This window comes from Ruditapes philippinarum, unplaced genomic scaffold (assembly GCF_026571515.1).
Source record: "Ruditapes philippinarum isolate M1 unplaced genomic scaffold, ASM2657151v2 ctg2687_1_1_1_1, whole genome shotgun sequence".
Classification (NCBI taxonomy): domain Eukaryota; kingdom Metazoa; phylum Mollusca; class Bivalvia; order Venerida; family Veneridae; genus Ruditapes; species Ruditapes philippinarum.
Window position 1 is genome coordinate 113,915 of NW_026865164.1, and position 14,972 is coordinate 128,886.

At 30.3% G+C, this 14,972-nt stretch overlaps 1 protein-coding gene across 1 annotated transcript; it reads left to right on the forward strand.

Annotated features, from left to right (window-relative positions):
• Window positions 1-11,574: 11,574 nt before the first annotated feature.
• LOC132728072 (uncharacterized) lies at window positions 11,575-14,049 on the forward strand (the record flags this gene model as incomplete). The annotated part of the gene is made up of 3 exons (XM_060713682.1): window positions 11,575-12,211; window positions 12,406-12,486; window positions 13,663-14,049. Coding segments are annotated over exons 1-3 (1,060 nt in total), but the record flags the coding sequence as incomplete, so codon positions are not given.
• Between the last annotated feature and the right edge of the window lie 923 nt (window positions 14,050-14,972).

Below are 14,972 nucleotides of genomic sequence, written 5' to 3' on the forward strand. Positions count from 1 at the left end.
AATCTAGTGAAAATACGTAAAAAACATTATCACCATAACAAAAGTAATCCTGTCTTTATGAAAGGCAGAGAAACAAGAAAATCACCTGCAAGAGCCTGGCGAAACAATACAGAAGACAAAAATAAAGACAGTTCAGTCCTAGTGGGTTAAATAAACTGATCATCATAAATCTCCAATTTGTCAGATAAAATCAAAAGAGGAAGCTTAATGTGTTGAATACTAAGCATACAGTTTTTGGCATAACCGTTTAAAAAAAACTGTACAAAAATAGAATTATTTGACTTGAAAAATGAGTTGGAGACTAGATAGTGAAAAGTAATAATCGATATGGTTTTTGGACTAGGAAAAATGAAAACGAAGACAGATGAAGAACATTTTGTATATGATTTGGATTTTTTGTGTATAAATGTTCAATGCGCATGCACGAGAATAAGACAAAAGAACCTTTATAAAGGAAATTAAAACATCGATCGATTATTTTTCAACTGTGAAAACGTACTCTTGTAGTTCCACAACGTGAAACACGTTTTGTTAAACTCTATTTTCTGTATTCGAGTTTTACATTTCATATCTATATTTCACGTACAGATATGAATATCTATAAGTGTGCAAACTTGCATATGTATTGTATGCAATGGAAGCTACGAACTTGTAAATTTATTGTTGTTTGCCATGTTAGGTAATTTGTTACGATCTTTATGTAAATTTGTTATAAAAAGGTGGGAACGTTCAATTAAAAGGCATATTATTTACTATGCACGGATAAATTAATAAATGGAAGGCATACAAGTCGGCATTTTCAAAAGAAACAGTTTACATGTCTGGAATTTTTGGCAACGAACGCCCTCCATACTTTTGAGCCATTTAGTGCACGTGGATATGGAAATAATTTAATTTTATACACTTGTTTTTCCAATCAGATAGACTATGGAAGCAGTCGCTGATCTAGAGCTTTGGAGATTCCTACCTCTCCCTCCCCCAACGGAGTAGGATTGCGGCTCGCAGCATTTCTGACTTTGGCTTTTCTGATTATATAAGAATTTAACAATCTATCTGCAAGTGATTAAAGGTAGTGATTAAAGGTTGTATCTCTTACAAATTTTAATATAAATTGAATTTCATTTGGTTTGTCTTTTTTTGGTCGGAAAGCAGAACTCGTTTAAGAAGAGAACGTACAGATTTCCTCATTGAAGTTGTTTCTTTTAATTTCCTGTACATCATTGACAAAATAAACGGGACAACTTATGAACGTGCCCACTTACCTTGTTGTGTGTGTTTTTGTTTTGTTTTTTTTTTCTTTAAAGGTGTTTGAGCGCCGGTGTATGTTAGAGTATATTATCGTTTGAGAGGATCGCTCGCATAAAAGCATTATTGTATTTATTCATGTTGTACAATTTGGAAATATATCATTTATACAATGTCTTAAAAAGCATTACATATGACCGAAGTAAATTTCAAAAGTATAGGGACATTAAATGCACAGATAATAACAATGATAAAATGTAAAATTTGAAGGTCATCTATTATGTACTAGTTGTGCAGACGTTTATTGCGCATTTTCTTTTGTTTTAAGGGGAAAAAATAACAAAAGGCTAGATCCATAGTGTAATTTAAATATATCTATACTTCTCACATATCGTATTTTAAGTCACGCTAAGGTAGACTCAACACTTAACAAAGTAAAGACTGATATCAATGCAAGGTTTTTAAAAGGTAAGTTTATATCTTTCTAATTTCGGTTTCATAAACAAATGTTCTCACATCGTTTGATTGTATTAAAAATAAAATATCATTTGTTCTTGAAGGAATATATGGCAACTCGTTAAAAATATTCATTACATATTGTATTAACGTTGATCAGCCAGTTTATAAATAGAATTCGAAGTTAGTTATTTGTTTATGTATTAAGCTAAATATGATATCTGCTGTAAAATGTCTGAATGTTAAAAAGATTTTATAAAAACAATACTTTCAAAAAGCTTGTATAAATTAAATATGGTATTACACATATAATGCATGCACGAAATCATTGTTAAACAGATAAAATCCAACTTAAAATAACAAAATAAAAACCAAAACATTTCTTTCTGTTTACGTACAATATCCATGTGTGTTAAATATCAGAGAAATTCTATGTTACAAACCTTTCTAAAAATTGACCATAAGATTATGGAACCAGTGTAATTTTTACTGTTGGTGAATTTAGAAATATTTTTTTGTAAATACAGCTTTATGCCCTTAAAGTTGTTTGGAATAAAATTTCATTAGGTTACAACAATACAACAATAAAAACACAGGAATCAGAACTTAAATGTCTTAAAATACTATATAAGGTATTTGTTCGGTATATAGCACTGTTTAGTAAGTAAAAAAAATGACGCATATCAATGTGGTCTTATTGCTTACGAGCCATTGCAAAGTTTGTCTAAGACTGAAAAAAAAACTGAAGAGATTTATACTAAAAAACAATTATTTGACACTAAAGACGTAGATATAAGAGATAAATTGCTTACCAATGGTTACTTAAGTTTTAGTTTCAGTCTTTGGTTTAGTGATTATCACTCAGCAACCAATAAATCGTTTATTATTATTAGTTGTAAGTATTTTGTAAGATTACGTGGCCAGGTATTTATACGATATACGATATTGCTTTTACAAATAACATTATATTCCATAAAATGCAATTTTAAATCTTGGAATTCATTTTGACCGATTATTTTTAATAGCCAACTATGTCGATATTGTCACGAAGTCCGACAATGTACCTACACATTACGTGCGATAAAGTCCTAAAAGGCTTTCAATAGACGTCGACATACACTTTCTATTAATCCGTTTAATAATATTGAAAGCCATCATTAGATTGTTCATGTTGACGCTATATAAACATAACAAAAGAAATCAAGGACATGCAACATGTAAGAGTAATTATTTCCGGTTTATTCATATTGAAGATTATATTCCAGTATACCTGCCGTACCTCAGGGTAATCATTTTACTTTAATCGAGGCAGAAACATCTTTACTGGTTCAAGTTTGCTACTTTGCTACTTTGTTTTGTTCTATTAGAAGGAGGGAAAGACAAGGTTAGAATAAAAACTTGATTTCAGAAAAAGAATACTATAAATAATAAGTCTGCAAATTTTCTGCCGCCAAATAATGACATTAAACGAATGATAACAAAATTTAAATCGCTAAATCACCGATTTCTACAAATCAGTAAGCGCGGCCATGTTTGTGTATTGGCCGTATAAAAACAGGTGCGCGTGATGTCATTTCCCCACATCTTTAGATTCATGATAAATCTAGTTGAATCGTAGGGAAATATTAATTAATGACCAGACAATTTAATTTTCACAGGAGGTGTAGAGGAGATTTTTTATGGTTCAAAATACGTAACAATATCAAAAAAAAAATGAAAAATAAAGAAACGTACGGCTAGCCAAAAGTTCTAGCCGTACGTGAGTCACGAACGACTAGCCAGGACGCACTGTACGTATTGTCTAGCCGTACGGCACTTTTCAAAATTATATGGAAGTCAAACGTTATAAAATTGTTGATTTTCATGCTTATCATTTGTTGTTTTATTTGTATGAATTATTAAATCATTTTGTTAATTTTAAGCACATGGATCGAATAAAAAATGATTGGAGTGGAATAAATAAATAAAAAGAACATTGAATGAAAAAAAAAAAGGGTGAAATGCAAAAATAATTATATAATTTTCAAAACAGTAGATAAATATCGAACATAAAAGCACAGTCAATCAATTAATTAGCCTTGATTAAAACCTATCCAGGGACTGACAATAGAATTTTAGAATGCCTTTCACGGAACATGCAAACTTTCCTTGATGGACAAACTCTATACAGTACCGTCGGTAATTGTCGCAATTATCAAGAGCCTAACAACAATCATTTTCAGTGTTTGTTGTTTTTTTTTTTCATATAAAAGGTGTCGAAAATTAAAACTTAATGAAACAAAAAAGGATTTTTATCAAAATTTTGTAAACTATTTCAATTGGTGTAAATGCAAGCAAAGGCTATTTTTTTTTCTCGACATCTTGCGATGACAAAGATCGATATATATAGCGATCAAGGCGATTAATCTCTAAAAAGTTAACATCCAAAGACAATTAATGCTGTTTCTTGGTTAAAATCCTCGCTTAAAGTCATAAAATAACATATGCATTTTCGACTTCCATAAAATTTTGAAAAGTGCCGTACGGCTAGCCAATACAGCGTGTCCTTGCTAGTCGTACGTGACTCACGTACGGCTAAAACTTTTGGCTAGCCGTACGGGCCCGTACGCTAGCCACTTCCATTATAAAACCCTACTAAAACGTGTTCTTAATAGTACATATAATTAATTTTTTGCAGTTTGATTCTGACTTTCAAATTTAAAAAGGTGTGACTATATGTTATAATTGATGTACACATTTCAAAAATATCAGCAACTGTTTTGAAAAGTAAATTGTTAACATGTCTGTCAACGTATGATGCTGCGCATCGTAATCGTAGCCTAATATTAACTGCAGGCAAATCATTTTTATTGGCTGCTCAAAAATCTAATTTGCATAATTTATTCACACAATTGCTGGTTCTTACTACTTATGTCTAATACTGCGCATTGTCCATTTTAATTGTTCCTAATTTGCACCAAATGCTCCTGTCACACTGTGTACTGACGATTTTTATTGCTCCTTGTATGCCTCTGTGCCGACAGACCTTTTGATCATGCACAATGTTGCCCTAATTGGTTAATCACCCTTGTCAAATATTCTAATGACGAAATAGACATCTATTTTTTTACGCTTCATCAGTGAACTGAATGACCTTAGGGGGAATTCGGTTCCACACCTGTCAAATTGTACTGTAGTAAATTACAGCACGTCATAAAATAGCAACACATTTTTTCAGTTCCCAATAATCATTTTAAATATTAAGTAGATTTTTTTTTTGTTTTATTGGATTAAATTTACGGTAGAAGAAACGCGTATCTGTCGGGGAAAGGAATTTGGTAAGTAGATAACGTGGAAAAAAAGCTTTGGGGAACTGGATAAACCCGAGAATATGCGTAATTATAGGGGAATGGGCAACCTGTTGCTGTTGGTACCAGTTTTGACAGGGTGCCTAAATAACTTTACGGACAGTTTTGTTTTCATACGATATAAGTCTGGCTGCCGATTTTCCTGCGCCTTTCTCATTTTTAGCGTCAATGGCGGAAAATCGCGTCCTCAGCATATTGGATTTAGTTGATATTTTACTTGAAAAAATATATATGACCGGCGATGTACCCTATTTGGACAGCTTGTCTAGCGAAAATTAGTACAAAATAAAAGGATATATCGTCAATTTGAAGAAGTTTCTCATAGTACCCAAAGTAAATTGATGGTTTATCTTTGAAAATTAAGCAGTCATTGCTTAAATCATGTGGTGGGATCATCAGCAAGCTTGAGTATCGGGCAAATGATAATTAATGTCGCGGCGTCTACAATTAATTAATTAAAGCAATTCAGTTCCATATGATGTTTTCATAAATAATATATAATGTACGCAATTAAATTAATAAGTTCTTCATCAAGATATATTTCAGTTGTACCAGCGTGTACAACTATACCGGAAGTGGGTATTACACGTCACAATCTCGGTCTCGTCTGTCTCGCGAGAATGACAGAACGCCAAAATGGCGGCGGCCATGAACTTATTTCTCAAGTAAAAAATAGTGTCTTTAAACACGAATTTCTCTTTTATAGGGTTGATGTCAATAGGGAAACTGTCATGGTTCCTCTTTTTAAATGATGAATATTTATATTAGACAGACATCAATCCATCCATTCTTATTCCTTTAATATAATATATATATTTCTTGTTTCAAAGTAATGTCATATAATTGATAATATACTTTACTAAGTTACTTTTCTTTTATGACAGTTATTTGCTAGTATTGTATCATGTTTTTCATTTATTTGAAGAGCGTATTCATATGTTCTCTATGTGCCATTGATTGTAATTTGAGACAATTGGTTTGAAAGTCACGTTATATTTTTTACTACGGGTTTCGTCGTTTTCATTACTACTTTTTCATTTATTTATGAATTATAACCTGCCTAGGGTTTTGCTCTGAAACGTTTTTTGAAACCATATTTGCGTTAAAGTTAATCTTTGCTTAAACACGTTTATGGTCAATTAATTCCCTTTTAAAGTGGTCAAATGCGACGTTAAAATTTGAATATAGGATAAATATTGTCTTTTACTTTTAAAAAGATAATCATGCAAAACACAGCATTTGTTATGCATTTTACAGATCATTTTAACAAGATATTGTTCGCAAAATAAAACGTCGTTTTATGGTTGATTTTGATGGCCAAATAATGTGGTGTTTCAACATTCTAAAAGGTTATCAAGTGATAGCATCTTATCTTGACAGGATGACCATTGTATCACTTGTTCTTGTCTTGTAACTAGATATCCTTCATAGATGTCACTTTCAATATATTCTAACAATCTATTGTTTTGTTTTGTTTTAATTTATGTGTAAAAGTATAAACTTATGATTATTTTGAAGACAAGTTAGATATATTTTATTTTTATGTAAACCATATATAAACCAGCATGAAGTACTTGAAAACTAGCTTTTATTTATTTTATGAAAGATACGTTTAACTTTAAACATGATAATCAATACCAAATTACACTGCAAAGTTTACAAAACAGTCGTATATAATATACTACAATTAGAATGCAGTTCTATTGATATATTTTTACTTTGTGCAGTAGAACTTTTAGTTTTTGGTATATCGATTTCATATACTTGATTGCAAATTAGATTTATAGGCCTTAACTTAGACTGTCTGTTTATGCAGGCCTTTTGTTTAATTTTAAATATATTTAAATGCAAATACGCTTACTTTTGAATAATTTCTACAGCAAATCGTAATTTTACTTTAACTAAATAGCGAAGGAAATATCAAAGTAAAGACACTATTTTAGCTCAGATAAACATGTATTTATACCTTGATATTTCATCACAATTATCTTATACCTGAAACTGCTGAATTAATTACTTTCCAGTTTTTTATTCTGACTTTTACCAGCTTTTGGAGTAACAAGTTACTAAATCGACGGTAATCTTCATCACACTTCGAAGAGAATCATAGGATTCCTCTACAGAATTTATATGAATTTATCAAATGCAAAAGTGAAATATCAATTGGTTGCCCTTCATGCGACAATTTGCAAGGCTGAAATATTGGAAATTTTTTCTTGGAATACTTTGAATTAGGAATAAATTGTTTTTAATTCACTTCTAGAAAGAAACCGCTGAGCCTAATAATTTAGTTATCTTCAGAAATTTTATCCCAATATACTGATTGTTGAATAAATGGGAAAAAACTCAGTCATTGAAAATATGATTATGCTTTCATGTCATGCGTTAAATTTAAATGTAAAGCCTAAGGTTTATGTCCCAGGGCGAATCATATTTGATATAGAATCAACTTTAATATTGTTATTTGTCAATACCTCTTCATTCAACTTCCAGTCAATATATATGCAAACGAAACGGGATATAGCACTAACAGTGTATTTTTAATGTTTTGATTATTGATCAGCACCACGCAAATGGTTGCCACTTCGTTTCATTTTAAAAGGCATTTCTATGACAAAGTGAAGTGAAAGATATTATAAATATCTGAAAAAAGGTGAACGCTTGGAAGCAATAAAATTACCAAAATCACATGAAAATTGCAGACTCGGTTTGATTCAGTTTTTATATCATTAAAACTTAAAATATTTACATTGGTATAAAAACTAACTGTTACAATGACAAATTCTTTACCAGTTTTCCTTACATATTTGTTGTGTTTAAAGTATATTTTCTTTTTTCAATCTGCCCAGTTTCTAAATAACATATTTCCTATTGAACAAGCTAGGTCCTACAAACTTTATTACAATAGCGAGAGCAATGTGGGAAAGGTATCTATCTCTGTAAAACTGGATTTTCTCACTATTAAAACGTCATCAAGACAACAAAACCATCCTCCGAAACAGTATCAGAGGCATCAGAAGGAAATACTGAGCCGATTACATATAAAATATCAAAAATTCCCGCTAGCAGAGAAGAATTTTGGGCACTGGCACTTGAAGACTGTATTACAAAAAGTCTAAACATAAGAGGTTGCTCAATTTGGAAAATTCCGTATTTTAGTCTTTCTTTGTAAATTACTGCTAATAGGGAGGCAAACAAACTGTTGTGAAATTCACGGTAAAGCTGAACACGGAGTAGAAAGATCCATTTGGTAGATCGTGTTAGATAAATTGGCAAATGTATCGAAAATGTTCAAAAACGTCAAAGAACGAAAGGACCGATTTTTTTCCAAAGTTACACCTTTTGACAGCTGGTGACTAACCATATGACAAGGTGCCAGGACAAATAAGCTTTAAGTACAACCAGTTTCACCGGAACGATTTGTGCTCCGAGGTTTTCTCTGAGGGCTTCTGAAACAACTGAATGTAAAAAAAGAGTTTAAAATTCTTTTAATTACTCAAAAAAATATTTCCACATGTGTATAAAATTATGATCACAAACGATGCTGTCATATTTCATCATTTTTATTTGATATTGACATTTTACTCAAAAATTTATCTAATTTTGTTTCCTTTAGATTTTAGTATAATGGTTAAACTATCCCGTTTCTAAAAACCAACAGCGCCAAGAAATATATGTTTCTTTTTTAACTGCATTTCTATATCCCTTTTCGTGTATTAGAATCTTACATTGAAACAAACAAAATGAATTCAAAACATCTATCCAAATTAAATTTGAATCATCAGTTTTCACTCGTAAAAAAAATAGTCACAACCATATTTCACATTTTGAAGTAACAAAAGACTCAAAATTTATGTGGCTTCAAGATAGTATATTGCACCCAATTGGTGACCAAAGAACTGAACAAGTTTAATTTTGAGGAACGATAAGAAATATACTTTTTGCAATGTCAACCTAGAGACGATATTACATTTAATTTTGGAATGTGACATAGTTCATTCATTTGTAAGGGGCGTGCATGTTTGGTGAACAAGAGCACCATTAAGGCGGGGCAATATATGCCCGAATTTCAATTCGTTATAGAAATCAAAAATAATCTTTCAATAAAGAGACCCAATCAACAAATTTGTCTCTTCATTATCCTTATGATACTAAACCACCTCCAAGATGGAGGAGGTGTAACCTTAAGTGCATGATTCATAAAACTTTTTGATGGAGTACATTTTGCATATGATATGGACCTTATGGAAATGGGAAATAAAACGAGAATAAGTTAATAAGATTGAAACCAATAATGTTTTTATTGATACAAACACGTGGCGAAATAGGCCAATGAAGTCTGCAAATACGTATAGGTTTCCGTACATTAAATATTGATTAAAAAAATCAGGATAGATATGTGCAATTTTTAAGACAATGCAAATTATTAAAGTCCTAAACGAACTATTATTGATGTTTATACAAGAGTATACAATAGACATTTATTAGAATATGGCAAAGTGCATATCTTGGGTAGTAAATAAATGTTTGTCTGATGGTTATCGAATTTGCGGTACTAAACGGTTAATCTATAGAACAATACGTACAACATTTATCTGATTGTATCCGTCAATTTTATCAATGTTTCCTGTGTTTTTAAATTCAATAATGAATAAATCATTATCTTTGTCACATTTGCATAACAGATCGTAATTTTAAAGTTCAAACATAATAATTGTGCATGGATGGACATAATTAAAAGATGGTTTAAAACTTTAATGTAAGTTTCACGATTCTTACGTTTCTTATTTTCATACATACCTATTTGCATTTTTTCATTCAATGATTTAAGTAAATTATATTTGTTTATTAAAAAATAATCACCGTGGGTCAGATATTTCATACAATAATAACCTAAATATTTCATGCAGAACATTCTTATATAATATTATGAATACTAGGTTGTTATCGTTAATGAATGTCTTAAGTTGCATACGACTTAAAATACTCCCCTAATGGTGAGTTTATAGTCCCCGTCTTGTCCGTCCATTCGTCCGTCACGCTTTTGTCAGCAAGATATCTTGAAAAGTATCTAAGAAATTCGTTTCAAAGTTTACTTAGTGAAAGAATTAATAATGCGTGTTCTGTGAATTACACAGTTGTAGTGACTAGAAAGTGAAAGTGCATTGTAAAAACATAGTTTTTAAATTAACTCCCTTTATAATATTCATGTGTTTGAAAATAACTTGAAAAGTATTGAAATGATTAAATTAGAAATTTACATAGTTATAGATACCGGTAAAAACGTGCAGTGCCAAAGAACCATAATTCTACCTTACTTTTCAAATTTTCTCCCTTTGCCTTACTTAAAATGTTGAATAAACCGTGTTCCGAATATAACTTCTTTTTGTCAATGGTATCGCATTGAAACTTCGTACAGCATTTGATTATTTACTTGTGTCTATCATATTAAGTAGATTGACACTAACTTAGGGTGAAATCCGCAGTAACGTAAAGGTCACCGATGTTAAAAATTTGTTATATTTTAAAACCTGTCCTAATAAGCCTTCATTTGTTGACTTATTGTTGTCATTGTTATAAAGTAAAATGTAAAAGCTTGGTGGGCTCTATGACTGGAGGAGAAATAGCAATTAGGTCAAGTTCGCGTTCAATGTTACAAAGCTGTTTAAAAAGGTGTTTTCGATTTTGCTAACGCAGTCTTTATATTGACTTATGTCTTTCGTATTTGGTAGGTCCATGGGTTGTCCTTTAGGTATGGGTGGAGGAAAGTATCACTACGGTCCAGGTCACTTGTGATTAAGGTAATTTTTTACAATTTTACTGACTAATGTGCATTTAAGTTTTCAAGATTAAACTTTTTAAATATTACATAAATTGTGCCTTAGGGGTCGAGATTTCCACAGTCCTTCTCTTCTCCAGAGGTAAATTGTTTTACTCATTCTAATTACTATTCTAAGTACTTTTTAGTTTGTCAAAAGGCCAAAATGGCTTTTTTCCAAACAATTTCTGGCAAAACTACAGTTCAGAAACAATTTCCAATAGTTCATCAAACTGCAGGTTATGTGAAATATTGAAAAGACATTCCATCACAATTAAAATAAAATCGTAAAGCATAAATAGAGTTTATGTTATGAATTTCAAATTGCAAGATTGAATGACAAAGTGCAAAAGGTTGGTTTTTCTTCTTTTATCATCTTTCGTGCTTTAGGTAATTTAAATGTTATTTATAAATGATATCCGTAATGAAATTTTGCACACATTATGTGTTGTTTAATGCTTTTATGATAAAACGTTATGGACATTTGAATTTATATCGCATTGTTGAACATGGCATCTGTCATCCAAACCCCTTCATGTTGAATGACATATGTTAAATAACATGTGAAAAACTATTAAATTAATTAAAATTTAAATGAAGTCAATATAAGAAAAAATAAAGATAGTAGTATTCTAACAGAAAAACTGTATTGAACTAATTTTAGTCACATTTTCAATATTTGTAAAGTTCAACTTTCGTTTTAAGGGAATTTAAACGGGTATCATATGGTTCAACTACATATATGTTTGAAAGATGACATCGGTCAGGTATGGTCATTTGGTTATAGTTATTCGTCACTGTGGAGTAATGTTGACCAAAGAATTGTTCTTGAAAAGAGTTAGTGATATAACACCGAGTGGATCTGATAACCCGTGGACTGTTGATGATTTCTTAAAAGAAAATAAAAAAGAATTACTCGGGTATAAACATATAAAATCAAAACAACATATATTCTACCCTGGAGAGATGGTGAAAGCAAATGTCGATGAGTGGGAATTGAGTACGTTTTGTCTCCTGCTATTGGAGTTCTGTAAATTACCGAAAAAGATTCGCCAGGATATACTTTGCTTGAAGCATCTAAGAAACAAGGTTGTGCATTTTGGAGGAACTAAAGATATTCCAGAGGGCATGTATAAAAGTTATATAGAAAAGATGAAGCGTATCTTTAGACTATGTGAGGAAGAACTAAACAATGAAAAACTAAAATCAGAACTAGACAAAATTATTGAAAATGATCAAAATATTCATGAAAAGGACGTTGAAGAAGGAGAGAAAGAATTAAAGCAATGGTTCATAGAAGATCAAACATTTAACATTGGAATTTCAATAGAAAACGATGGGAGAGGTAATTTTATTTATCAGTATAGTATTCTTCCGTATTTTGTTGCCCTGCTATTTTACTTAAGAAAAGCATATTTAATTATAATTTGTTTTGATTTTCGGAAAAAAAGTTTATAAGTATAAATTGTTATATTAATTATGATGAAGGAGTCATAACTTTATCAATTTAGTGTCTGTTTCATTTACACTTCACTTCAGATGTAGGCGAAGTAAAGACAAACTTGTTGGATTATCATATGAAGTTTGAAGAAAATGACCGATCAACAAATATAGAGATATGTAATACGTTTTATATTCTTACATTTATGTTTCTTTGCAAAATGATTATTAATTTAAAACGTAATTGTACACTTATGTATGGATAGTAGATATGCTGTAGAGCATAGTTAGTTTCTTTAAAATAATTTGAGATATTGGCACACATTGAAAAGACAGCGGATAATCATATAGCTTGTCCCAATAATGTTAAAATGATTGGTACTGATAAATATTTTGGCATAATCTCTGTTTTTTAATCGTTGAAATCTGTTCTAGATGGAATATAAGTGTAAGATATTTTTGTTCTCATTAAGTAAATGTTTAGCATTTGTTACGAGCCAGGCGTAACGAGAAAGAAAAGCCAGCAACAAACTTTTAACAATAACAAATTTATTACAGAAAAATTATTAAAGAAAAATCAAAATAACAAATTATGTGTACAAATACCTGAAGTCCTAATAAAAATGTAAAATTCAAATGTCCAGTCTGATCCTGGAATGATCCTTTTTGAATTGCACAGTTAAATCCAAGTTAAATCCAAGAACACTTTACAATAAATTCCCACAATAAAATCCACAAGAATAATTTATTTTAAAATCCAAGCTCCAATAATTCACTTAATATCCAAGTTGAATAATACTCCAAATATATTGATGACTTAAAAGGTAACTGATGACTTAAAAGATCACTGATGACTTAAAAGGTTACTGATGACTTAAAAGATCACTGATGACTTAAAAGGTACCGAAATGAAAAATATCCCGTAATATATATATAAACTAGGAACATTCCAGAAAAGTCTATTATGTTCTATCATAATCTAGCAACATCAACAATAAAGATCATTCCGGAAATTTCTATCTAAATATAATGCATGAGTTTTCTACAACAGTTAAGAAAGTTCTAGTACATACATGTAGTTTATGTTCTAAAAATAGAACAATGATAATATTGGAAATACCAACTGGTCAGACACAAACTATATACATGTAATATGTTGCATACATAACACATTGATTAAATGTTACTGATGCAATCTACGTTTTCTATTTTTACAGATGTAAAAATGCTGTAGTCTCTGAAAGAATTTGTATAATTTAGGGCTAAGACCATATGTTAACTGGATACTAAATCTTGATATTGACTGCAGAAAAAATATCCTCGCCAATCCTACGTGTTTTTTTTTTTTCATTAAAGCGATATCAATAGGTATAGGGTGGCAAGGTGAACACAAGCAATCGGGAGAACTTGCTGAAGCCCAACAGGACATATCATCTGGTACAAGTTCTTCAGGGGAGTCCTCAGCAAAGAGAACGTTCAGGATTTCCATAGAGAAAATTAGAGGTGATGTTCGTGAAATGGGAGATCCTGATTTTGAAAACGTTGGACCTGGTTCTATTATATTCAAGTTCACATGTTCTTCAGTAACGTCACTGATATACCTTCTAGATTACTTCAGTGGACCAATCATTCAAAGAAGATTGCTAGATATGACAATGGCAATTGAAGAAATGATAGATGATCTTGTGACATTGCAAGTTTATGTTCCAAGTAAAGCATATGAGGAAACAATAAAAACATTAGGTATGACTAACTATTTTATATCTTTACCACCTTAGAAAACTCTTATTCTACACAAAGAAATAACAGTTAAAGATATCCTATGCTAAATTTTGAATAAAGAAAATATTGACAATTGCTACACATTCTCTTTATGAATATGAAATAAATATGTTTTGAGTTCACACAAAGTAGACATGTTATGTTTAAAGATTCTGAAACTCATATCTTATGGTTTTATATCATAAATATAATGCTCGAATGAAGATTTATCAATATTGTAAGGATCATTTTATAGATATTACCGAATTTACATGTCATGTTAATAAAGGGAGATAACTAAATATTTATTTTCTATAAAGTCTAAGTCACATTTTTTCAATAAGAAATGAATGCATATATTTTAATGATTACATATCATGTGGACAAATATTTGCAGTACATATTTTACATATCCTTTGATGTTTAAAAATTATTTTAGAAGCATAATTACATAAATTTCACTTAAGTGTGGTAACAACCTTAATTAAAACTTACAGGATCTTTAAAATCCTACACACTATAGATGGTCACAATATGAATATATAGTGTCATTAAAAAAGCAGGCAGTTTTTTCACTTTCAACTTCACTGGACCTGTGATAGGAAAAGCGGCTTTCCATAACATAGTTTTTTTCATTCTTTTATTTAAATTAGACATATTCAGAATGAATTTCATATATCTAAATAAATTTTTTGGATTTAATTATTTTACTCAATAATGAGCATAATATATATTTAAAAAATGCTAATTAAATTGAAATACATGCATCTCTTATTCAAATTAGACTTATTCAGAATGAATTTTATACATTTCAATAAATTTTTTGGATTAAATTATTTTACTCAATAATGAGCATAGTATATCTTTAAGAAATGATAATCAAATTGAAATATTCATTTATTTAT